This window comes from Perca fluviatilis, chromosome 9, assembly GCF_010015445.1.
Source record: "Perca fluviatilis chromosome 9, GENO_Pfluv_1.0, whole genome shotgun sequence".
In the NCBI taxonomy this organism is placed as follows: Eukaryota; Metazoa; Chordata; class Actinopteri; order Perciformes; family Percidae; genus Perca; species Perca fluviatilis.
Window position 1 is genome coordinate 10,691,619 of NC_053120.1, and position 24,449 is coordinate 10,716,067.

The 24,449-nt window shown below is 39.9% G+C and overlaps 1 protein-coding gene across 1 annotated transcript; it reads left to right on the forward strand.

Moving 5' to 3' along the window:
* The first annotated feature begins 4,404 nt into the window (after window positions 1-4,404).
* On the forward strand, window positions 4,405-23,264 carry tm4sf18 (transmembrane 4 L six family member 18). Its single transcript, XM_039812277.1, has 4 exons — window positions 4,405-4,737; window positions 15,251-15,319; window positions 22,149-22,291; window positions 22,789-23,264. Exons 1-4 carry the CDS (start codon window positions 4,558-4,560, stop codon window positions 22,985-22,987), a joined length of 591 nt encoding a protein of 196 aa, XP_039668211.1. The 5' UTR covers window positions 4,405-4,557; the 3' UTR covers window positions 22,988-23,264.
* Window positions 23,265-24,449: the final 1,185 nt, after the last annotated feature.

Consider the following 24,449-nt stretch of genomic DNA (forward strand, 5'->3'; position numbering starts at 1 on the left):
GTTATTGTGCAGTGCCGTCTCAACTCTCTCAAGTTCTGTCTTCCTGAAGGTGTATTGAAACTCATGCTGGAGGCGTTACGTTTAGCTGTACCTTTAAGGTAAACAAAGATATTGCAGGCACCATAAACAATGATGCTGAAGCCTAATTCAGCCTATCTCTCTCTATCTGGAAAGTATGCTAAAGTGTGGCTGGCCCTCCGACCTCCAAAAGGAGAGAGTCCTGAGACAAAACATTCCCTTATCATACAGCTGCCTAGATTCCCTTAATCTGTAGAGACAAACATGCGTGAACGGTTTTGGTTATTAGAGACTGGCCAAATATTCTCGTCCCCTGACCTGTGACCTATGAATGACCTGATGTTGTCTAAGTTTTCCCTTTACTCTAATCATACCACAATGTGGTGTTACCGGAAATTCCACCACATAGACCACCATCAAAAATCTATTTAAGAGTTTAATGGGCCCATTGCCGTTACATCTACAGAGCACACTTAAGTAGACAAACCATTTTTCATTCTTATTCTGTTTTTGACCCTCCATGTGTCAAAATGTGCACAGAAAATGTATTATATATAATAACAGTTTATAATGCAAGCATCCATGAAATTACCTAAGTCTGTTTCAACTCCCCAAGTGTGTCTGATGACTTAAACACTGCGTATGATGCATCTTTTGCATTGCATGTTTCCGTGCAGGCTTGATGAAGTGGGTGTTTTGCCTTGTGTATGTGTATGAGCTTTATCTTTAAGTGAATTTTTTAGCTGCCGGGAAATGCCCTGCTGCCCCTCAACATACCACAGAAATGATAAACAGTGACCGACAGTGAGGAGGATAAATCATATTACTGTATGCAGATGCTTAGGTTGTGTGAAAAAAAAGGATGTTGAAAACATGAGAGAATTGGTAAACAGCTTGTAAAGCATGTGTACCCTGCACCATACAGCTCAATCATGATTCCGCTTCAACGCAAATCTCTTGATGTAGAAACATGATGTTGGACTTTGTTTCATTGTTGATCTCCTTACAGCTCCAACCCCCACCTGGTACCAACCGTTTAGTCCTATAAAGAGCCATGTGTTCTGTCACCCAAACACACTCTGTTTTACATAATCTGTCTTAATTAACACTTGCTGAAACATCTTGTTAGAGCAGGTCGTTAGTGGTCAGTTCCATTTTACTTATCTTAATCCAGCTGGATTATAAAGCAGCTCACAACATGCCGGGCCCCTTAAACACACATATGTACACGTAACACAGTCTGTGTTAGAAATCACGTTGTGCCTTATTGCCCCACATTGACCTGCTGAGTTTTTCTATCATTCTGACCTAGAAAGAGGCGGCCTTGCCTATGGGCACTATGATGAATTTGGGAACACCTGTGAGACATTTGGATTGAATCGGTTCTTGTAAAACTGATCTACAATGTTGATGTCTGGTATATCCTTTAATCCAGATTTAATACACAATGTTGTCATCAAGGGTTGTCTTTATTTATTTTCCTTAAAAGTTCACATTTTGGATAAGGCAGTTTCACTTATTTAAAATGTTATCACCATCTAATTAATACGTCAGCAATGTTCTTGCAAGTATTTGAAAGTAACGGATTACATTTTCTCAAGTACTGAGATAGTTGTACTTTACTTTAGTATTTTAATTTTCTACTACTTTATATCATCCACTTCAGTTCAGAGGGATATTTTGTACATTTTACTCTACATTTATTTGACAGCTGTCTGGTTTATAGTTACTGTACAGATTTTAGATCCAAAACATATGATCGGTTTATACAATATGATGTATTCTCACAGATTTAATACTACTAAAATTAGCTCCACTTCAACTGCATAAGTAAGTAAGTCAAAAACAAAAACACTGACTGACAGGTGCCATTTTGAGTACTTTTACTTTTGATACAGTGCCTTGCGAAAGTATTCGGCCCCCTTGAACTTTTTGACCTTTTGCCACATTTCAGGCCTCAAACATAAAGATATAAAACTGTAATTTTTTGTGAAGAATCAACAACAAGTGGGACACAATTATGAAGTGGAACGAAATTCATTGGATATTTCAAACTTTTTTAACAAATAAAAAACTGAAAAATTGGGCGTGCAAAATTATTCAGCCCCTTTACTTTCAGTTCAGCAAACTCTCTTCAGAAGTTCAGTGAGGATTTCTGAATGATCCAATGTTGACCTAAATGACTAATGATGATAAATAGAATCCACCTGTGTGTAATCAAGTCTCCGTATAAATGCACCTGCTCTGTGATAGTCTCAGAGGTCCGTTTAAAGCGCAGAGAGCAGCATGAAGAACAAGAAACACACCAGGCAGGTCCGAGATACTGTTGTGGAGAAGTTTAAAGCCGGATTTGGATACAAAAAGATTTCCCAAGCTTTAAACATCCCAAGGAGCACTGTAGCGCCCGTTAGATAGTAATGAAAAAAGTATCAGACCACTGCAAATCTACGAAGACCCGGCCGTCCCTCTAAACTTTCAGCTCATACAAGGAGAAGACTGATCAGAGATGCAGCCAAGAGGCCCATGATCACTCTGGATGAACTGCAGAGATCTACAGCTGAGGTGGGAGACTCTGTCCATAGGACAACAATCAGTCGTATACTGCACAAACCTGGCCTTTATGGAAGAGTGGCAAGAAGAAAGCCATTTCTTAAAGATATCCATGAAAAGTGTCGTTTAAAGTTTGCCACAAGCCACCTGGGAGACACACCAAACATGTGGAAGAAGGTGCTCTGGTAAGATGAAACCAAAACGAACTTTGTGGCAACAATGCAAAACGTTATGTTTGGCGTAATAGCAACACAGCTCATCACCCTGAACACACCATCCCCACTGTCAAACATGGTGGTGGCAGCATGATGGTTTGGGCCTGCTTTTCTTCAGCAGGGACAGGGAAGATGGTTAACGTTGATGGGAAGATGGATGGAGCCAAATACAGGACCATTCTGGAAGAAAACCTGATGGAGTCTGCAAAAGACCTGAGATTTGTCTTCCAACAAGACAATGATCCAAAACATAAAGCAACATCTACAATGGAATGGTTCACAAATAAACATATCCAGGTGTTAGAATGGCCAAGTCAAAGTCCAGACCTGAATCCAATCGAGAATCTGTGGAAAGAACTGAAAACTGCTGTTCACAAACGCTCTCCATCCAACCTCACTGAGCTCGAGCAGTTTTGCAAGGAGGAATGGGCAAAAATGTCAGTCTCTCGATGTGCAAAACTGATAGAGACATACCCCACGCGACTTACAGCTGTAATCGTAGCAAAAGGTGGCGCACAAAGTATTAACTTAAAGGGGGCTGAATAATTTTGCACGCACAATTTTTCAGTTTTTTATTTGTTAAAAAGGTTTGAAATATCCAATAAATTTCGTTCCACTTCATGATTGTGTCCCACTTGTTGTTGATTCTTCACAAAAAATTACAGTTTTATATCTTTATGTTTGAAGCCTGAAATGTGGCAAAAGGTCGAAAAGTTCAAGGGGGCCGAATACTTTCGCAAGGCACTGTACTTTAAGTACATTTTGTTGCTAATGCTTCTGTACGTTCACTTAAGTAACATTTTTATTTCTAAACTTTCACTTGGTATAAAGTATATTTATGAATGAGGATTTCTACTTTTACTGTAATAGTAAATTATCGGAATACTTCTTCTTCTGCTGGTTCCTGCACCTTTAAGTTTTTATAGGTGCACATGTATATGCACCCTTTTGGTTTGACGGATGGCTTAACAGAAATGTAAATATGACATTGTTACCATTTAAAATATTTCTAAATAACACTAAAACTGGGTCAAAATAACTCATTGTCTTGGGTGTGATTGGTGACCCAGTGGTTTTTATACCCATGGGTACTTGGTTAACACTGTGATATACAGTACTACTATTGGTATAGTACAGATTAGTATTGAAATAATTAGTCCATTAGTTAGCTGCTCACAAGATTTGCAAATGTGAAGATTTGCTTATTTTTTTCTTCTTTATATATATAATAGATCTTATAGACTAAATTATCAATAATTGATAAAGTGAGGAATGTAGTATAATATTTAATATGGTACATCTACTACAAATGTGTTTACCATGGAAGAAAGGAAATAAGAAAATGACTGTTGTAATCGAGGGAAATTAATACTCCAGAGTGCTGTGTGAGGCCAGGCTTACTAAGAGGCTGTGGGAAACACACACCCACCCACATCCACCCCCCCCCCACACCTCCCCCACACACACACATTTTTTTCATATTTCTGGCTGAGCTCTGTGCAGCCATTGGTGAGCCCTCTGCCTGTGAGTGTGTTTCCACATTATGTCATGGCAGAACTAACCCTAACCCTAACCCCCCACACACACACACACACACACACACACACCCCTAACGCACACTAACATACAGCAGGCTCTTGTCACTTGTTTTTGTTTCCTGGCTCCCCAGCTCTGACCCTTCCCTCCCCTCTTGCTCTCTTTCTCTTGCTCTCCTCGGCCCATTCCAGTTCTCTCCTCTCCTCCCTGCGGTTGTGAGTGTGTTTTAGGTTGAGCGATGTGTTGTTCGGTGGGTTTTGCCAGGTCTCTGGGTCTGGCCCTGCTGCCTCTGGCCCTCTGCTGTATCCTGGCCAACCTGCTGCTGCTGTTTCCCATGGGAGAAATCAGCTACATCCAGCAGGACCGCCTGGCCAGCTACATCTGGTACTTTGGTGGACTAGGAGGAGGTGGATTGCTGGTGCGTAAAAAACTGCCTTCATGTTTTAATTAGATGATGAGTATTTGTTATATTTCTAGGGTTATACTATAGGTTTTGGTAATGTCAAAATATTCTGATTCCAATTTTTTCAGCTTTGGTCAGATCATCAGATTTCTTTAGAAACTTTAGTTTACTGGTGAACATACACCAAACATTAGGTGCTGTTCATTGCAGTGACATATTTTGAAGAAAGGAGAACCACACACTAAGGTCCCGTTATTTTACCTTGACCAAACAAAGTGTAGTGTGGTTATCCTCTCTTTAAAAGCTCAACTTTAGCATCATGAAAATAACTTTCCTTCAACTTTATACAGCCCAAAGTTTTTGCTTTACATTAAGTTTAAAATGTGTATACCATCTTTTAAAAAATACTTTACTTTGTTTTTTATGCCAATCAATAATCAAAAAAGACCTTAAACTATATTTTATTCTTTGTGTGCGACAAGATTTTAGACAAAACCCTGATTTGTCATTCACCACTTTAAACATAATAGCTCCTTTTCCCACGTCGGGCACATCCTGCCATTCATGGCCTGCTGCTCAAATAGAATCGGATTGCAGTTGCAGCAGTGTGAGCTTGGTGCATAGAGATTTGAATATGATATTTACTCAAAGTTTGGCATCTGTATTTGTGGCAGGTTTTGGTCTTTCCTTTTTTTTATCTTTTTTTTTTTTTACATGGTATGAGTGTGGAAAATAATATACTGTAATAAGCTGATACAGAAAGCTGTGAAACTTCCGAGGGTAAAGAGTTACGAGTCTGTATGATCTGACTATAACTTCTGTACTTCTGTGAAATCGTCATTCACCAAAATGGATGAAAATGAAAATAAGTTGAAATGTTTGGTATCGGTGCAATGTTGCAGCCATTTTCAAAATATTGGATTGGATTATTTTGCCTGGCAGAGGCGGTTTAAACAATGTCGGCGTAGGTTTAATTGAGGTCACGGGTACCACGTGGTGGAACTTATCACTGTCAGTTGCACTGGAGAGAGAAATTAATTGAAACTAAAAGTCATGAGATACACTTTTCATCAGCAACATTCTTTAAAACCATGCTTTGACCGCAGTTTTTTTTTATGAATGAGATTCTTTCACAGCTTTTTAGCGATGCATACCTTAAAAAAGCCTCATTAACGAGCTGCATTTACTAAAAAAAAACGTCCGCCCTTATTCAGTGGTATAAAGACAGACGCTGGTACATGTAAAGTAGATACAGTGTGTGTTATTATATAGACTGAAGCCTTTTTTTATATGTTTATTATATCAGACTGATGCTAATTCAGGCTCTTTCATGCTTTTAACTTGCCTTTCTCGTCCATTGTAATTTGTTGATTTGTTTTGTTGCGCTTATTTGTATGCAGGGTAAGCCTTTGATTCATAAAACATGCTGTTTTAGACCAAATATTATTAAATGTCAATTGTGTCCCCTTCAACACCATTCAGTCTGAGTGTCTGCAGTTGCTCATTGAGAACAATGGAGTGTTATGTGAATTCACAGTTAATCCGTCTGCTACATGCTGCTGATCTGTTGGGTTTATGCTCCGATAGCAGAAAGGAGCTGTTCTTTTAGTTTGGTTTTAAGGAGGAACAGAGGAGAGATTGTATTTTCCCAAACAAGATTAACCTTGTTGAACAGCAGTGCACTTGTGTTGGGCGCATGCAGCTTCACTCTGTACAAATATTTAGATTATTTTTCAGTTTGGAAGTAAAGAAAGGCTCCGAACATCTTAGCATGTCACTGTAATATATATACTGTATTCTACATGACAACAGACTGCATAGAAAATGGTTAGCAGAAAAGTAAATTATATACATGACCAAGCAAGTGTGTGTTTCCACTACTTTTGACCATTTAAAGGAGACATTTCTTAGCAGCTCATTTAATGCAGAAGAGGGGCAATTTAACTGCTAGTTAAGTTCTGTGCAAAGCTGTCAGAACAAACCAAAAGGTACAACAAGTTTTGAACATTTTGGTGCTGCATGTTTTCTCATTGTTAAAAAACTTTATTTATAGAGGCGATGAATCAGCACGGGCCATGCATTTCACAACCGGAAGAGGATGCAGAACAATGAGCAATGCATTTTAAAGACCAGTCAAGTTATGAGAGAGAAAGGTTTGAATCCTAAAATGTTCCTTTCACATGCTGTAAATGACAATAAAAATGAGGCTCCTTGAACTGCTGGAAGGTTCTTAATATGAACTATGGAGGAAGTTAGTATTAAAATCAAACAGCAACAAATGGGAATGGACCACAAAACAGGGTCCTTATTAAAACATGATGAAAAACTGGTGGGAATTTAGAAATAAAGGCCTCTAGTAAAACCCAGTTGAGGGGAATAAAGGCTCACTATTTTAGGAATATACAGTAGTAGTAGTAGTACTGTGATTAGGTTGGTCTGTATATTCTTGTTGCATCTTATGGCGTTTTTCCATTACAAGGTACCTGCTCGACTCGCCTCGCCTCGACTCAGCGCACTGTGCGTCCCTTTTCCATTGCAGATTTTAGTACCGCCTCAGCGTGGCTGGTCGTCATAGCGACTGCCGTGGGCGTGGCTTGGTAGCGTTGCATTTCCCCCCCGACTCATTTCCTGGTTCTCCTTCTCCGTAAACAACATGAAATCAACAAGATAGTTAACTTTTACTGCTCCAGATTTCCCACCGTGGTCAGAAAGAACAGGGAAGACACTTTGTTTCTCTCACATATATATGACTCTAGAGTCACTACTCGCTGTGGAGCTAATCGCCGGCACGCTCTCACTTCTCCCTCGCTCACCAGCTACACACACACACACACACGGCGACTCGACACACACCAGCGCACAAGTATAAACATCAGGCCACTTGTATGCTACGGAGAAAGCTCTGCGTGGAGCCTCCGGCAGCAAAAAAACACCGCTGGATAAACTATTTAAAAATGCCGTCTGTCGCTAGCAATGCAGTGACAATTCTTTCCGACCAATCTGTAGCCTGCAGGGTTTCACGTCACCTTCTCGGCTCGCCTCAGCTCGCTTGGAACCTCGACTGAGGAGGTACTAAAAAAAGGACCTGTTAGCAGGTACCAGGTACTTTTTTTCGTAATGGAAAACCAAAAAAGGCGAGTAGAGTCGAGGCGAGGCGAGTAGGTACCATGTAATGGAAAAGCGCCATTAGAAGAGAGAACATTTCTGCAAGCACAGGGAGTTATTTGTGTTATTTCGGGAGATTTTCATACATGACTATCTTCATTTATGTTTTGTTTTTTCTCTGGTCTGAGAATACTTTTGCCAAACTGTTATATTCAGTGTGTTTCTGTGTGAGCTCTTTGGGAGCTGCGGAGTGAAACTGAATGACACTTTTGCTTTGTAACTCCCCTGTAATTAATTACACATTAATTACATAAAACTTTATGTATTTAATATATCACCTTAACCATTCTCTGTGTTTTCTTTGTGTTCTCTGTGTGCCAAGAAAATATCCCTGTTGTCTTTTCCTTTCTTTGTGAAAATGACAGAACGTTAAAGAGTCAAAGAGCAAACTAAACCCCTGGGAGAGAAATCTATCTTTATCTCCCTCGCTCTTCCTCCCTCCTTTTTCCTCTTTTCTCTATCTTCCTTTCTCGCGGTGCACTTCCCTCTCTGCCTCTGCTCAAAGATAATCTTTAGGGGGACATCCAGGATGTGTATGCAATGATGCCTATGATCTTTGGGAAATTGGGAACTTCCCTCACTGTGTTAGTACTTGATTTAACCCTTGTGTTGTCTTCCTGTCAGTACTCGAAGTGGGCCGGTACTCACCGGTACGCAGTACCGGCACTTCTACATTTTACACTTAAGCGTACCTGCACTTTTTCTTGCGTACCGCTACTTCTTGCATGTAGCCGGTACTCTACCACTGACAGAGAAAGCGTCAGTGTCAGACAGATTGACCCTAACGTTACATAAACTACAGACGGCACTACGTGATTTACCTCGGACCTTGACAAATCACGTAAAGGCAAGCAGTCGGCCCACCCTATCAGATGTTCGCTTGGCCACGGACGGTAGTTCGGAAAAGCTGTCTGATGTCTGCAGCCTGACCGTAACAGATTTTTCACTGCTGAAAACCTAGAAACTAAAAAGAAGTGTGTCGAGTTTGTTTCGGACACCGCACACACTGTGTAGGCTACAACACTTAAACTTATTCCAACAACTCTGCTCCGGTCGCATCTACATGTCTAGCAGCTGCTTCCTCTCTGTATTTCTCCTCTGCCAGTGCCCCCTTCCCACACACACACACACACACACACACACACACACACACACACACACACACACACACACACACACACACACACACACACACACACACACACACACACACACACACACACACACACACACACGCACGCACTGAGCGCTCTTAAAGGAGCAGCAGCTACCATTTTACAACAGCTGTCAAGAGAATCCCACACTCTCACACACACACACACACACACACACACGCACACACACACACACACACACACACACACACACACACACACACACACACACACACACACACACACACGACTTGTTACATACATTTATGTTGTAAATGACAATAAATAACAATTGTTGTTGTACAATATTGTGCACATAATTGTGCAATATCTCCAAGTTTTGTTTTTCACTGTAGAAATCTCAAATGTCATAGCCTAATGATTTGTCAATGCAAGAGAGTACCGCCACCTTTTTTTCCACTTCAAGCACTGGTCACTGTGACCCAAAGTCAACACAAAGGTTAAAGTCCTTGACTGCTGGGATAGAGACAACAACACAGGAAAGAGGAGGAGAGGAAAAAGGGAGGGAGGGATAGTAAAACAGGAGCACCCTGAAACAAACAAACAGACTGCCATTATTTCTCTCTATCCCCTGCAGTTTTCTCTCTTTTCCCTGAGCGACATTTGTACAACATCTGTGGCTGTAGCTCTTGTTTGACCACTTGTATTGTCACAACTATCAGATTTGTTGTAATTTAATTTAGTATTGATGTGTATGGTCCAAAAAAGATGAACCCTGATCCCCTGACCTTTCATGTAGCACCAACAACAGGTCAAAAGTTTCACTTGTGCAACCCGTTAGGATACTTTTAAATCTCATTTCTATGGTAATGCTAACAAAGCATGCTAACAGTCAAAGACGGCAAATGATCCTGATTACTGTATGCACCATATTTACCCTTTGCCATGTTATTTAACACTTCCTAGATGACGGGTCTTTTAGGTAATATCCAGAGGTGTCAAAAGTATTCACATTCATTACTCAAGTAGAAGTATAGATACTAGGGTTTGAAAAGACTTCTGTAGAAGTTGAAGTATCAACTCAAGTAAAAGTAGCCCGCCCCACAGGGGCCTATACTGCCCTACAAAGCAAAAAGGCAGTAACTACGCAGAGTGCAGAACTGAAAAAAATGACTTTAAAGTTATCCAGCTAAGTAGTTGTAGGTAGATTATTGAACATGTGGCTGTTTTTGTTACTTTATAAAAGGCTTATTCTTTGTACATATCAATCCTCATATGTAATTTGATATTTTACCCCTATTTTGCAGTTACTGTATTCTTGCTTTGTATTACTTACCAAAACGTGCCACCATACCAAGGAAAAAGGCAGTAACTACAGATTCTCCAAAAACTATTTTGCCACAACTTGGGCTCTGGGTGTGTTAGATACACTGTATTTGAAATAATTGGAACCATTTCTTTTCCTGAACATGGATATACCAAAACCAAAACTAATTTGACCATTTTAGGTCAATATTTTCCACCCGGAAGCTGTTCTGGTGCTGAAACGGCTGCTTAAAGTCTCACATTGCTAAGCTGTATCAAGGTCCAAATGGGGACAATTTATTTTGAATAGGACCACATTATTATGTATCGCCTGTTAGCATAATGCTATCTGAATGGACCTCTGAGAGGAAGTCCTGCCCTGGGGCGTCACAAAAGATCTAAACATACAATAAAAATAGCCAAATCCTCATATCAATATAAAAAGACAACACCACAATAAAAAAAAAAAGTGGCAAGTATAGTGTGCACAATTACACATTAAACACAATACAATTCAATATTTAACATCTCAAACTTAAAAATATTACACACATTATAAAACTCATAACTTCACTTCTCTTTCCCTTTTCCTCTATTAATGTAGCTGTTCAGAATAAACAATTTAAAAAAAAAAATAATAGATACTATAAACTAATATAACTTCAAAGTTTTACTACTGCAAAATTCTTTACTTCTAGTTCATTAACAAAATATCTCAAAAATCTTAAATATTTTCTTGCAAAATTACCAATAAGCAAAATAATCTCATGAAACAAGAAACTTTTCTAAAATTAAGTTTTATGGAAAAAATTAGAGAATTTTTCTATTATATTGACAGATTTTTTTTTTGTTTTTAAGCACATTACTAAAGTTTATTTTTTTCTAAACTATACTATTTTGTGGTATTTAGCAAATCAAGAAAATACATCTTTATTTAATTTTTTTTTTTACAAACAAAAAAATACTAATTTTTAGTTCACTCCATTAATTTGTGATAAAGAATGTGTGTGTGTGCTGTGATGAATAAACATGAACGGGCAAAACGACAGCAGGTCAAAATCAAATACAAAACATTCTAAATGTATCCTATATTTAACAAACACAAGCATATATTTACCCAGAAGGTGCCTGCTCACACATTGTCTGTACTGTTTAGCGTGAAAAGAATACCCACAGACAAGGCGTGGTGGGTCACAATAGTATACTTGTTTTTTCTTCTATTATCATTATATAATATTATAAATAATATTAGATAACCACATCTAAAAAAATTATAAAATATTGAATTACTACTAATAATAATAGTGATAAAATGTATAGTATAAATTTTTAATTAAATAAATTAATTTCGACTCATGGTAATTTATACCATAACATATTTTATCAATCAGATATAAAAAATATTCTAATATCCTAGTTTTGTGCAACAGGCCCCTGGCGGCTGACAGGTGTTTATATTGTGATAGCCTAGTCTCTAAATGTTTAATCTGTCACTGTTACTTATCATTCTCCGGGTATTTTCTTTTCAACGCCAGTTCGACCATCTTCTTTCCACGGCTTTGTGCCATCTTAAACAAAATTTGTGTTAAGTTAGAAGGGTGAAATCGCAAATGATCGCGAAATCAGCTGTGTGTGTTCACCATGGAAACAGTAACTTCACTGCGCAGCAACAGTTATTTTTTGTTAGGTAAAACATAACAAGAATACAGTAATGGATGTTACTGTACTCTTGCTTTGTTTCACTAGGGCTTTTTGCAGTTACTGTACAAACGACTACCATTTTTCTCCAAAACGACACACATTTGAGATAAGATGTTTTGTCACATAACAAAGGATGTCTTGAATGTCATGAAAATGATAATAACTCATTTTTGACCAAAAATGCAGTTACTGCCTTTTTGCTTTGTAGGGCAGTATAGTGCACTACCTCCTCCCCAAAAAAAAGGCCATAATGACTATAATGTTATATTAAAATCATACCTGCAAACTCAGAAGGGCTGTCAGCATTTTAACCATGTTTACTCCAGCTGCTAGCTAACGGTAGGCTAACGTTACCTGGGGCCTGTTGCACTAAAGTAGAATAAAGAAATCCAGGATAACTGAAAAAGCGCAGCTTGACTTAGTGTGATCCGCTCATCGCGGCTTAATCGGTTGCATGTTTGCCGAGCCAGGATAAGTAGGTGAAGCTATGTCAAGCCAGGTGTAGATAGCTGGGATAAGTGCACGTTCACGGCTTTCTTAAATAGACCACGGTATTGATCACAGATTTACTGATGCAGAAATGGAAAAGACGTGTGTAGCATATGTTTCATCCGCTGAGCAGCAGTTTCTAATGGAAATTTAGAGGAGGTGAAACATATAATATGCAAAAATGGAAACACGGCTGTTATCAAACGTAAAAAAAAGCCCGACAGACAATAGCGGACCGACTGAATACGTATGGATTTAAAAAAAATCTACTTAGTCACTCCACGTTTTAATTGCTATATGCTTTTTTTATGGGTTTTATTGCTGTGTAATGGGAAAATTATATTTAAGCATAATTCCTTATATTTTTTAGGTTTTATTTGTACTTTAATTCTCTCACAAATGCTGAAAGAGTTTATCTCATTTCCCACATGTAGATTTTGATTCTAACTTTGTGAGACATCCAGTCTAGAACATAATGTGAGCACTGTTTGCCTGAACCGATAAAGGTACAAGGTCACCCTAAAACTATCTCTAGTTTTCCCATGCCAGTTAAGATGTAACTAGGGGGGTGAAAGTCGTAGAGGGAGGAGGAGGTGAGATGGCTCCAAGATGTCTCTTGTATTTCTTGATTGTCTTCATGTGTATCAGATTGCCTGTCAAAATTGTAGCGTCATAATAATCCAAGTGCGTGTGTGCTGTCACTCTGAAGATGCATATAAGCCTAGTGTTCTGTTCACTCATTTGAGAAACTGACTCCACACTGGGCTGCGGCCTTTTGTGAAATCATGTTGCTCCTATATTTGCAAATATATCTTTAATAAAATACAAAAACCCAACTTGGTTTTAGTCTCAGACTAGTCTTATTTGTTTCACTTTACTAAACTCTGAAAACCTTTACCCCTGCTGCAAAGGAACTTCCACTACAGCTGTATCTGTTTTTATGTGCTAAATGTGCTGGTTTTAGTGTAAAGTGTCTTTGAGTAGCCTGTAAAGCACTATATAAATTAAATGTATTATTATTTAGCCTACTTTGCCTTAAAAGTGAGCAGAGGGAATTAATGTTCCTCGGGAAATTTACCCTAATGACTAGGCTTAATTTCAAACCCTTATTCATAATGCGAGAATATGTTTTACAACCATATGCACAAATCTCCATAAGCTATCTAATTCTAAATATCTTTCTACAATTAATGTTCATACAGAACAACATGACTGGACAAAAACTAGAAAAAGAAGTGACTTCAATACACACTGTAAGCATATCTGTAAAACAATGTAGCCTGTTATTATTCATGTTTTTTTTCTCACTCCCAAGCTCGAAGATGACAAGTGACAGCACCAAAATAAAATGATTAAGAAGCTTTGTGGCATTCCAACACATTCTCACTCCCATTTGGTAAAAAAAGGACGTTTGATCAGGTGCCATCGTTGTTGTTATTGACGCTAAAAGTCCCCTTTTAGAGTCCGCTGCGCGGTGTGGGAGGATCCTCCTGCCTCCCCCCGCCTCCCCATGTTGCACGGGGCACATTTCACGAGGAGAGCAGCGGAGGCAAAGCCCATTTCCTCCTTATCGTCCCACTTTATCTCAGGGTGCCAGTGCAATCATTTCTCACCATCTCAACAACTGCAGTAGTTGGATTTGAATCAAACTCGTGACAGGAATATAATAAAATGAAGCAGAATACATTCAGAAGACAACAAAATAACTGTTAAACACGTTTATTTTGGATCAGAACGGCAGCTGATTTAGACTCCAGGATTAATCTTAGCCTGGCTGTTAGCCTGCTCTGAACCAGGCTAGCTGCAAAGAATAAATCTCCATGGTTACTTGGCTGGGTTTAATTCAGCCTGCTTTTGTGCAACCAAATCAAAGCTAAATTCATCCAAGATAACCTGAATATCCCGGCTTAATCCCTTATCTTGGTTTTGTGCAACAGGCCCCTGTTGTCTAGTGTTAACTAGCGTCTCGTGCGGTGATGTTTCGGTTCCCTCTAACGTCCATTTTCCGTCCATTGCTATTCGGTCCGGTAGATAACGGTCATTAAGGCACCGGTGCCGTATTAGCACCGGGTCTGTGCAGGTGCAATGGATCGCGTACGTTGGAATGGTATATGTTTATACTTCTCATCCAACCACAATCAAATTCACTCTCTCCCGATGGCGTGATTTATCTGGATAGGTTTTTTTTTTTTGTGTGTGTGTGTTCTTTTGAACGATGAAAAGCCAGAATGAAAACATGCCAAACTGAAGTAGTAGAACTGAGTAGAAAGTACAGATAATTGCGTGAAAATGTAAGGAGTAGAAGTAAAAAGTCTGCTATAATAATTATATATAAAAATAATTACTTCAGTAAAGTATAGATACCCAAACTTTCTACTTATGTAAGGTAACAAAGTATTTGTACTTCGTTACTTGACACCTCTGGTAATATCCATATAAAGAATACTGCTTTTAACAAGGTTGATGATTGACCAACCCATTCATTTCTGGTGGGGCAAAGATCTTAGAAGGGACTGTAGGCTGTGTGCTTTATAAATAAATTTGACTTGCATTGACTTGGCTTGACTTGTAGGGCTGTAGTGATATGGGTGATGGTACATCTTGCATAGCTTTAGCATCTATATATTTAGGCCTACTTTAGGCTACTATTATACTACTTTCTTATCTCAAACGTTTTGTGTATAATTTCCTTAAGTGAAAGAAAAAGAATGAATGCTACTGTTTTAACAAATCAGTTAACTGTGTTTTTCCAGATGCTGTTTCCAGCTGTGGTCTTCATCACTCTGGGGAAATGTAGCTGCTGCTGGAATGAGAGTTTAATGGTAAGGGACTTACCGAACTACAGTACACTAGGCTGTAAAGAATTTAAATGTCCACACAAGTCTTATACTTGAAAGAATCCTTTGTATTAAGCAAACGTGCAGGTAACATACAGGCAGGTACTAAACTTAACTCTCCACAACTGCATCAGTCTTACGTTACAGGCGCCACATGCGTACGTGCGTAGGAACGCAGCAGAATGCCCTTAAAGGTATACAGCCACATTTACATGGGCACATTATATGACATCTCCCCTTTTAAGTTTTTTTCTTTCTCTGAGGATAAACAAGAATCAAAAGATATCCTGACTGTTACTATAACTGAACATTTGAAAGGTACTGCATTTGATTAAACAGTAAGGCACTAATATCAGTTGACTTAACTCATCAAACATACAGTACAGGCCCACAGTTTGGACACACCTTCTCATTCAATGTGTTTCTTTATTTTCATGACTATTTACATTGTAGATTCTTACTGAAGGCATCAAAACTATGAATGAACACATATGGAATTATGTACTTAACAAAAAAGTGTGAAATAACTGAAAACATGTCTTATATTTTAGATTCTTCAAAGTAGCCACCCTTTGCTTTTTTGATAACTCTGCAAACCCTTGGTGTTCTCTCAATGAGCTTCATGAGGTAGTCACCTGAAATGGTTTTCACTTCACAGGTGTGCTTTGTCAGGGTTAATTAGTGGAATTTTTTTCCCTTATTAATAAAAAAAGCAAAGGGTGGCTACTTTGAAGAATCTAAAATATAAGACATGTTTTCAGTTATTTCCCACTGTTTTGTTAAGTACATGATTCCATATGTGTTCATTCATAGTTTTGATGCTTCAATGAAAAATCTACAATGATAAATAGTCATAGAAAAAAAAAAAAAAGAAAGGGCTGTAACTCTGTGCATTATATTAACGAGCATTATAACATCAGCTCTCTTCACAGTGTCAATAAACCTGTCAGTCCACAGAATTAATAAACATTTCCCATAATTTCTCTTTTCCCCTCCCCATAGTCCATGGCTCAAAAAAATGAACAAAACAGCCACACCATCACAGCGAACATGTGATTTTCCTTCACAGATTCAACCTTTCAACAGGTTTACTGAGTCTACCAGACCAGGTATGGAACAGTCCAGTCTGTGTGTCAGGCGGTTCAACACTGGAGGTTGGTGATGCAGTGTCAGCAAAGACTGTGGGGTCAGGCTTCTGTGTGGCAGCTCCTTGCTGTAGTCCATCTGGAGCAACAGGATGTGTGGCTCCAGGCACCGGAGGAACCTGTTGCAAGTGACGCCGGTTGCGTCTCAAAGTTGCTCCCTGGCGTGTTTCAATGACAAAGGAGCGTGGTGTGACGCTGCCTCCAGAGACAATGGCAGGTGTTCTCCAGGCTTTCTGATGGTCCAGCTTCATGAGGACAGGATCACCTGGCTATAAAGAAGGCAAAGGCATAGCGCCATGGCGCTGATTAAAGTAGAACGCTTGTTTCCCTTTTTCCAATGCATCCTTGGTCCTGACAGTTTCCACTGTGGACTTGAGGTGATGTGTGTGAAGTAAACACTCTCGCAAAGTCTTTACATTCCTGGCATGAAAATTGAGGCCCATTGTCAGACACAACCTCGTCTGGGCAGCCAAATCTGGCAAACACTGCCTTCAACTTCAAGATTACCTGCGAGGCAGTGGTTGTCGGCGTGTGAAGTATTTCCAGAAACCGGGAAAAATAATCTGACACGACAAGGTAAGTGTGTTTGTCATGATCGCACAGGTCCATAGCAAGTCTCTTCCAAGGCCGGTCAGGTAAGGGGGTAGAGATGAGAGGTTCTTTCCGCTGGCTGGGTTTCATCTCACGGCACAGGACTGCACATTTTGATGGATTTCTGATGAGATGCTGGGCCACCATACAGACGCATGGGCTCGCTCTCTACACTTTGTCAAACCCTGGTGTCCATCGTGTATTCTGTTCAGGATGTCTGTTCTCAGCACATCTGGAATCACCATACGGCTGCCTCTGATGATGATCCCATTGCATTCAGATAATTCAGCTTTCATGGGAAAATACTCCCTGATTGCTGCTGGAACATGGCCTACAGTGGGGCAAAAAAGTATTTAGTCAGCCACCAATTGTGCAAGTTCTCCCACTTAAAAATACCATCATTTGCAAATAAATTCATAAAAAATCCTACAATGTGATTTTCTGGATTTTTTTTTCTCATTTTGTCTCTCATAGTTGAAGTGTACCTATGATGGACATTACAGGCCTCTCTCATCTTTTTAAGTGGGACTGACTAAATACCTTTTTGCCCCACTGGATATACTCTGGCCACCCTGACTTTATGTACTGCAACACCAATTGTAGGTTACAGTCTGCTGCTGTAGCCGTCTTTATGGCCTCAAGCCTACGTAGGGGTTGCAGGCATGACGTCAACAACAGCTGCTATGTAGCACGCTACGACAGAGTGAGTGTCTCCTTTTCCAGGCATTGTAGTGGACTCCGTGAGAGTGTGTCGGCCACCGTTAAGGTCTTCCCTGGTGCATATTCGGCCATCGGTTTAAATCTCATAAGTTTCATGAGTAGCCTTTGGCACCGTATTGGCACATTGTCCAGGTCTTTCCGATTCATGAGTGGAACCAGAGGTTTGTGGTCGGTGACCAATTTGAAGCTCTCAAGGCCACAAAGGGAATTTTCAAATCTCTCACAGGCCCAGACACCCAGATTGCCTCGACTTTGTCAGGGTCAGGTCTCACACCTGATATGTCAATGACTTGGCCCAAGAAGTGAAGGTGGTCCTGCCTGAACTTACATTTTTCTTTGTTTAACTTCAGGCCGGCTGACTCGATCCTTTCCAGCACCTTGCTGAGACGCTGGTCGTGCTGCTCTGGAGTATCTCCATACACGAGGACATCATCCATGAAGATAGCCACGCCTTCCAGGCCATTGAGGGTCTCGGTCATTTTTCGTTGGAAGATTTCCGGAGCACTTCCGATTCCGAATGGGAGTCTTTTAAATGCATATCTCCCAAAGGGTGTTATAAAGGTGGTTAACTTGGTGCTTTCTGGGTGTAGCGGTATCTGCCAAAACCCGGAGGCAGCATCCAGTGACGTGAACATGGTTGCTCCACTGAGTTTAGCAGTAATTTCCTCAGCAGTTGGAAGGACGTACCTCTCTCTCCTTACAGCCTCGTTTAACCTCTTCAAATCGACACAGATGCGCACCTTCACATTTTTCCTTGGAACTGGCACCATAGGCGCACACCAGTCAGTGGGCTCAGTCACAGGCTCAATCACCTCATTTTCCTCCATGCGTTTTAATTCCTCTTTTACTTTTTGCAGTAGAGGCAACGGAACGCGACGAGCAGTGTGCACTGTGTATGGCTTGGCGTCATCTCCTAACAGGATTTTAACAGGCTTTGAGTGTTCCATGCTCACCGAATGCTTTGTGGACTTCTTCGACACGTTTCACAAACCCCATCATCGTTGCTGTGACTTTGCTTAGCAGATTGTTTGCGTTTCAGCCACTGATGACATATACTGGAAAAGAGTATGGCTTTCCTTTATATTCTGTGCTGGCTTGAAACTTTCCTAAACAGTCCAACTGACCACCTGGGCTGCACAGTGCGACATTAGATGACTCCAATTTCTTGAATGTCTCTTCTCCCATAATGTTTACATCTGCACCCGTGTCAATTTTAAATTTGACCGGTGTTGTTCCAATTGTAAACTGTATTGTCCATTGTTCATCACTTCTGTTTTCATTGGTGACTGCACCCAGGAAATATAGTGTCTGTGAAACAGTCTCTGTGACTGACTGATTTACTGTAACATTTATTTTCCCAGTGACCCACCTTCTTACACTTGTTGCATGTAGAGTTCATGGCTGGGCACCTTTCCGGATCTCTGTGTTTCAGTTTTCCACACTTTCCACATTTCGAGTCTCCTTGATCATTTTCTCTCTTTTTAGGTTTCCACTTGGGCTTTCCTCTGCCTAATCCTCTCCCGCGGATTTCCTGCACCGCTGCACGTGACTCACCCTGCAGGTGAACTTGGAGTGCAACCTCCTCGGACTGGCGAACAGTTGTAATGGTTTGGGCAAGTATAAGATCAGCCATTAGCTGCAATTTACGTGACAGTTCTTTGTCCAAAATGCCCACCACAATGCGGTCACGGAGGTGTTTGTCTTTGTTTACACTGAAGTCACAGTGTTCTGACAACTCGTACAGGGCTCTGATAAACATTTCAGCTTTCTCACCGGGCCGCTGCAATCTCTGATGAAAGCAGGTGCGCTCGTGAATCATGTTGCGTTTAGGGTAGAAGTATACGTCGTAATCTTCTTCTCATCCCCGTTTGTCTTGAAGGTGAAAGACTTGAAAATGTTTTCAGCCTCAGGCCCCATGGCATAAATCAGCGAACTGACCTGCACTTCGCCGTCCTCTTTACTCAGTTTAGTGGCCAACCCAAATCGCAGGAAACGTTGTTTCCAGTCAGCCCATTCATTTGGACGATCAAAAGCGAAACTTTCCGGAGGATGAAACTTGGCCATCTTTTCGAAGAAGCAATGTGTCCGTCAAACGCTTCTGACACCATGTAAAGAATTCAAATGTCCACACAAGTCTTATACTTGAAAGAATCATTTGTATTAAGCAAATGTGCAGGTAACATACAGGCAGGTGCTAAACTTAACTCCACAACTGCGTGAGTCTTACGTTACAGGCGCCACGTGCGTACGTGCGTAGCAGAATGCCCTTAAAGGTATACAGCCACATTTACATGGGCACATTATATGACATAGACCAAGCTTAGGCTGCACCAATAGCCTAACTCAAGGAGTAATAACACTGACGCTCAGAGGTGGGTAGTAACGAGTTACATTTACTCCGTTCCATTTACTTGAGTACGTTTTTGAAAAAATTATACTTCTAGGAGTAGTTTTAAATCACTATACTTTTTACTTTTACTTGAGTAGATTTCTGAAGAAGAAACTGTACTCTTACTCCGCTACATTAGGCTACAATGAGCTCGTTACTTTTCTTTTTACGTGACTGTGTTTCACCAATCAAACGTAGTTGTGCAGTCTTGTCAGCTGGCAACAAAAAATAGGCGACGCTGATGCGTAAATCAACGCTTATCAATATCACTTCCCCATCAGTCAGGACCAAGATCTGACCATAATTACACTTGTCCTTTCCATAATCAGCCATAATTAGCTTATTATTTCAGTTGCAATCCTGCCAGTGGAAGCGATCGTGAGAGCAAATAAAAAATATAAAAAACATAATTCAAACGCGGTATGCGCTTGGCCAAGCAGAGAAATAGCCGATATGTAATTCCCTCAAATTCAAATCTATATATTTCATAAATATACCCATCAGGGAATGTTTACGGCGTTGTCGGTCTCTAAATGTTTTAACTTTTATGAGCGCACTCTTCTCCCGTCTCTCTCTCTCTCTCTCTCTCTCTCTCTCTCTCTCTCTCCGCCGAGCTCCGCCTGATTCTATAAGAACGGTGATGCCGTTATTAATCGAGTAGGCCTATTGATTGGTCAGTAGGCGGTGCTTTTACACCGGTTGATCTCTGATCTCCAACATAACCTGCTCCCGACCAGGTTAGGCGTCCAGCATGAGTTACCACGGCGATTGAACCCGGTATCAAGTGATCCACCTTCGTGATAAAGAAAACCCTGAGTTGAACCTGAAGTTACCTCGTTAACCCCAAATCTTGCTTCGTAGTACAGGCCTCTGGCCTCATAATGAAAGCATGTTTACCTTAGTAAAAGTGCCAAACAGCAGCTCCATTACCTTGTTCTAGTTCTGCCTGCAGAGCCTTGTAAAAAAAAGTAGGTTTGGAAATTTGTGTTACTTGTGCTTATTTATTTTTATGTATTATTATTTTACGGATTTTATTTTTTAAGTACTTGAATTTACCTGGATTATTTTTAATTTAAGCTATTTTGTAATTAATACATTTTTATTTATTTTATTGATTGGATGAACTATAATTTGCCTAAAGATGATTATTTAGTATTTTTGTCCGTCTGATTGAATGCTTATGTTAAAAAATAAATCAGACGTTACTCAACAGTTACTCAGTACTTGAGTAGTTTTTTCACCGAGTACTTTTTTACTCTTACTCAAGTAATTATTTGGATGACTACTTTTTACTTTTACTTGAGTCATATTATTCTGAAGTAACAGTACTTTTACTTGAGTACAATTTTTGGCTACTCTACCCACCTCTGCTGATGCTAAACTAATGCTAGAGAAGCCCCACTTATTTATGCTGAATCTGCAGAATGCTATCTCAAATGTCTTGAGAAATTCCTCAACAGTTGCTCTCTAAATATATAACCAAGACTTCATTTGATGTTCATATATTTCTGTGTGCTACATACAGACCATTATTTATGAACTGTTAAACTTTTTTAAAATCAAAATATAAGGCTTTTTGGTCTTTTACCCATTGCAACTCTTCATAATGTTCCCATTTAACTGCTATTTTGCTCTTTCTTTCTCCCCACTCGGAGAATAATACTGTACAGTTGTCATTAAGCCAGCCAACACTGTGTCCTTATGAGGTGGAATGCTAATGCTAATCCAGCAGTGATAATTTAACAAGGGTCCCATTGTTATTCAACACTTAACAAAGTAAGCTTGGCTCACACCACTCAAGCCACATGCACAGCTGCAGTTGTGTGTGTGTGTGTGTGTCTGTTGCAGCTGCCTCTGTATCTGAGATATTAAACGAATAAATGAAACACACACAAGTCGCACACATATTCACAAAGGCATTCAAACACGTGTACGTTAAATCACTTTGTCTGCTTGTGTTACTCTCCAGATGTGCGGGTCAGTGTTGGCAGCTGCGGTCGGCATGGTGGGGTCTGGCTACTGTTTCATCATGTCAGGATTCGCCTTGGTGCAGGGCCCCCAGTGCTTCACCTCTTATGGATGGTCGTACCCCTTTGCAGACCAGGGGGGCAGGTAGGGAGATACTGTATGTGTGTGTGTGTGTGTGTGTGCATGTGCGTGTGGTAGCATTTATTCATATTCATTCAATTTATTAATTTGTTAAATATTTAATCTATAAAATGACAGAAAACAGTGAAAAATCTCCATCACAACTTTCACAATTTGCTTGTTTTGTCCAACCAACAGTGCCAAACCAAAGTTATTAGATTTACAATTATATAAAACAGAGAAAAGGAGGTAATCCTTACTTTTCAGAAGCTGGTCATTCCTTACTTATCTCATTTAAGTCATCAGCGTGTGTACTCAGAGACTACTTCCCCCTTTAGTATTTCAGCATTTTAGGAATGTAGACAGTCACTCAGAGCAAGGTGTGTAACCGATGCAAAAATGTTGGTAGAAGTGCAGCTGCTGACTGTGATTGATCGTCAACTGATCTCTCTCTCTCTCTCTCTCTCTCTCTCTCTCTCTCTCTCTCTCTCTCTCTCTCTCTCTCTCTCTCTGTGTTCCAGGTATCTCTTACAACCAGAGACTTGGTCACGCTGTCTTCAGCCGGTTCACATCGTAGAGTGGAACGTGACTCTGCTGTGTGTGCTACTGGGCCTGGCCGTGCTGGAGTTCATCATCTGTCTCTTACAGCTGGGAAACGGTTTAGTCAATGCCGTCTGCCGGCCCTGTTGCTACAAGCAGGAGTATAGTCTAAATGCTTAGATCTAAACACACATGCATACGTGTATGTAGACTCACCTGCTGAGAGTCACACACTCGACAATGTATGCATACATACAGGACATTAATGGACACATGCATACGCAGCCTTATTGCCCAGCACCATTTATATGTGTGGGAGTACACCTCAGTCTTACTTAGACAGACCGACCTACAGTACACATGCAGTGTCATGGACACCTGACTGCCACATCAGTATATTTGCTATATTTTCAAGCTTTTAATGTGTCTGTTAAAGTGGCAAAAATCTCTATACAGTCCTTGATGATGATGATGATGATGATGATGATGATGATGATGATGATGATGATGATGATGAGCTGATGATGATGATGAGCTGATGATGCTCATTTCCATTTAGTTATTCATTAGCATCTTGGCTGACATGATTATCTTGATGCACCAGGAAGTGTCCTTTCTGTCCAGTTTGATACTTGTGGTTCCAACATTTATACACTGTGTTGGATCACCTAAGGATTAAGAGCAGATTTTTGTGTGTGTCTTTGTACATTTGTTTTAATTTCCAGAGCATTTTGTTGTAAATTGTTTTCTTTACATCTTTTGGATGCTAGATCAGTGTTAATGGACACTTTATATATATTTTAGTGACATATTTTTATAATGTATGTTTGTTTGTGCTGCCTTGAATAAAAATAAAAGACTATTTCCATTTTAAGTTTCCAGTGAGTCATTAAGTTTAAGCTGATCTTTGTCCACCCAAAAACCAAATTAAAATTCATAGTTAGGACATTTAGCAATTACACTCAGCCAAAGCACTTTACCCTGAAATCCCCAAAAATGTCAGTGGTAAACACTTTGTCATATGCAGCACAGGTATGTGTGTCTGCATGCTAGACTCCCATCCTCCACCTCCTGCAAACTCTTACGGTAAATGAAATGTTTTCATCAAGTTTTCTGGCATCCTTATTAATTTTGGCCGCACTCACTCTTACACAGGAGGAGGGTCTCGACACAAGTGCATTGTTAGCTTATGTGTGCTATGTCAATCTGGTCAAACGGTTTGTGTACAGTATGCGTGTTGTAATCACTTCACGGACTAAAGTTTCTCTCCTGGAGTTTCCAGAGTAGCCTGTTATTGATCCATATCAGGACCCAAACTGAGTAAACGTGGACTCTGATCCTAAGCCAAGCCCATTAAAAGGTTTTAATGACATTTGATAAATAGCCTTGTGACAATGTTTTTTTTTCTTCTTCCAGATAATCCAATGAGCTGGTTTATGTAGCTGGTTTATATAGGTTTATGTAGAAGCAGGATCATTTTCTTAACACCTATTCTTTCAGTTTATCTGAGAAAATTTCAGAGATGCAGTTTCCTTTGGACAGCGATTCTGTGTATTCTTTTTAATGTGCTAAAACACTAAATAAAGTCTCTATTAAAAGAATAATTCCTTCTCTGTCCATGTCACATTATAAATTCAAAACT

Bases quoted from the DNA above. Each gene is read 5' to 3' on its own strand.
- tm4sf18 (XM_039812277.1), top strand. From the start codon at position 4,558: ATGTGTTGTTCGGTGGGTTTTGCCAGGTCTCTGGGTCTGGCCCTGCTG. The intron at 15,320-22,148 runs GTAAGGGACTTA...GTTACTCTCCAG, and splicing joins GCTGGAATGAGAGTTTAATG to ATGTGCGGGTCAGTGTTGGC. The intron at 22,292-22,788 runs GTAGGGAGATAC...TCTGTGTTCCAG, and splicing joins TTTGCAGACCAGGGGGGCAG to GTATCTCTTACAACCAGAGA.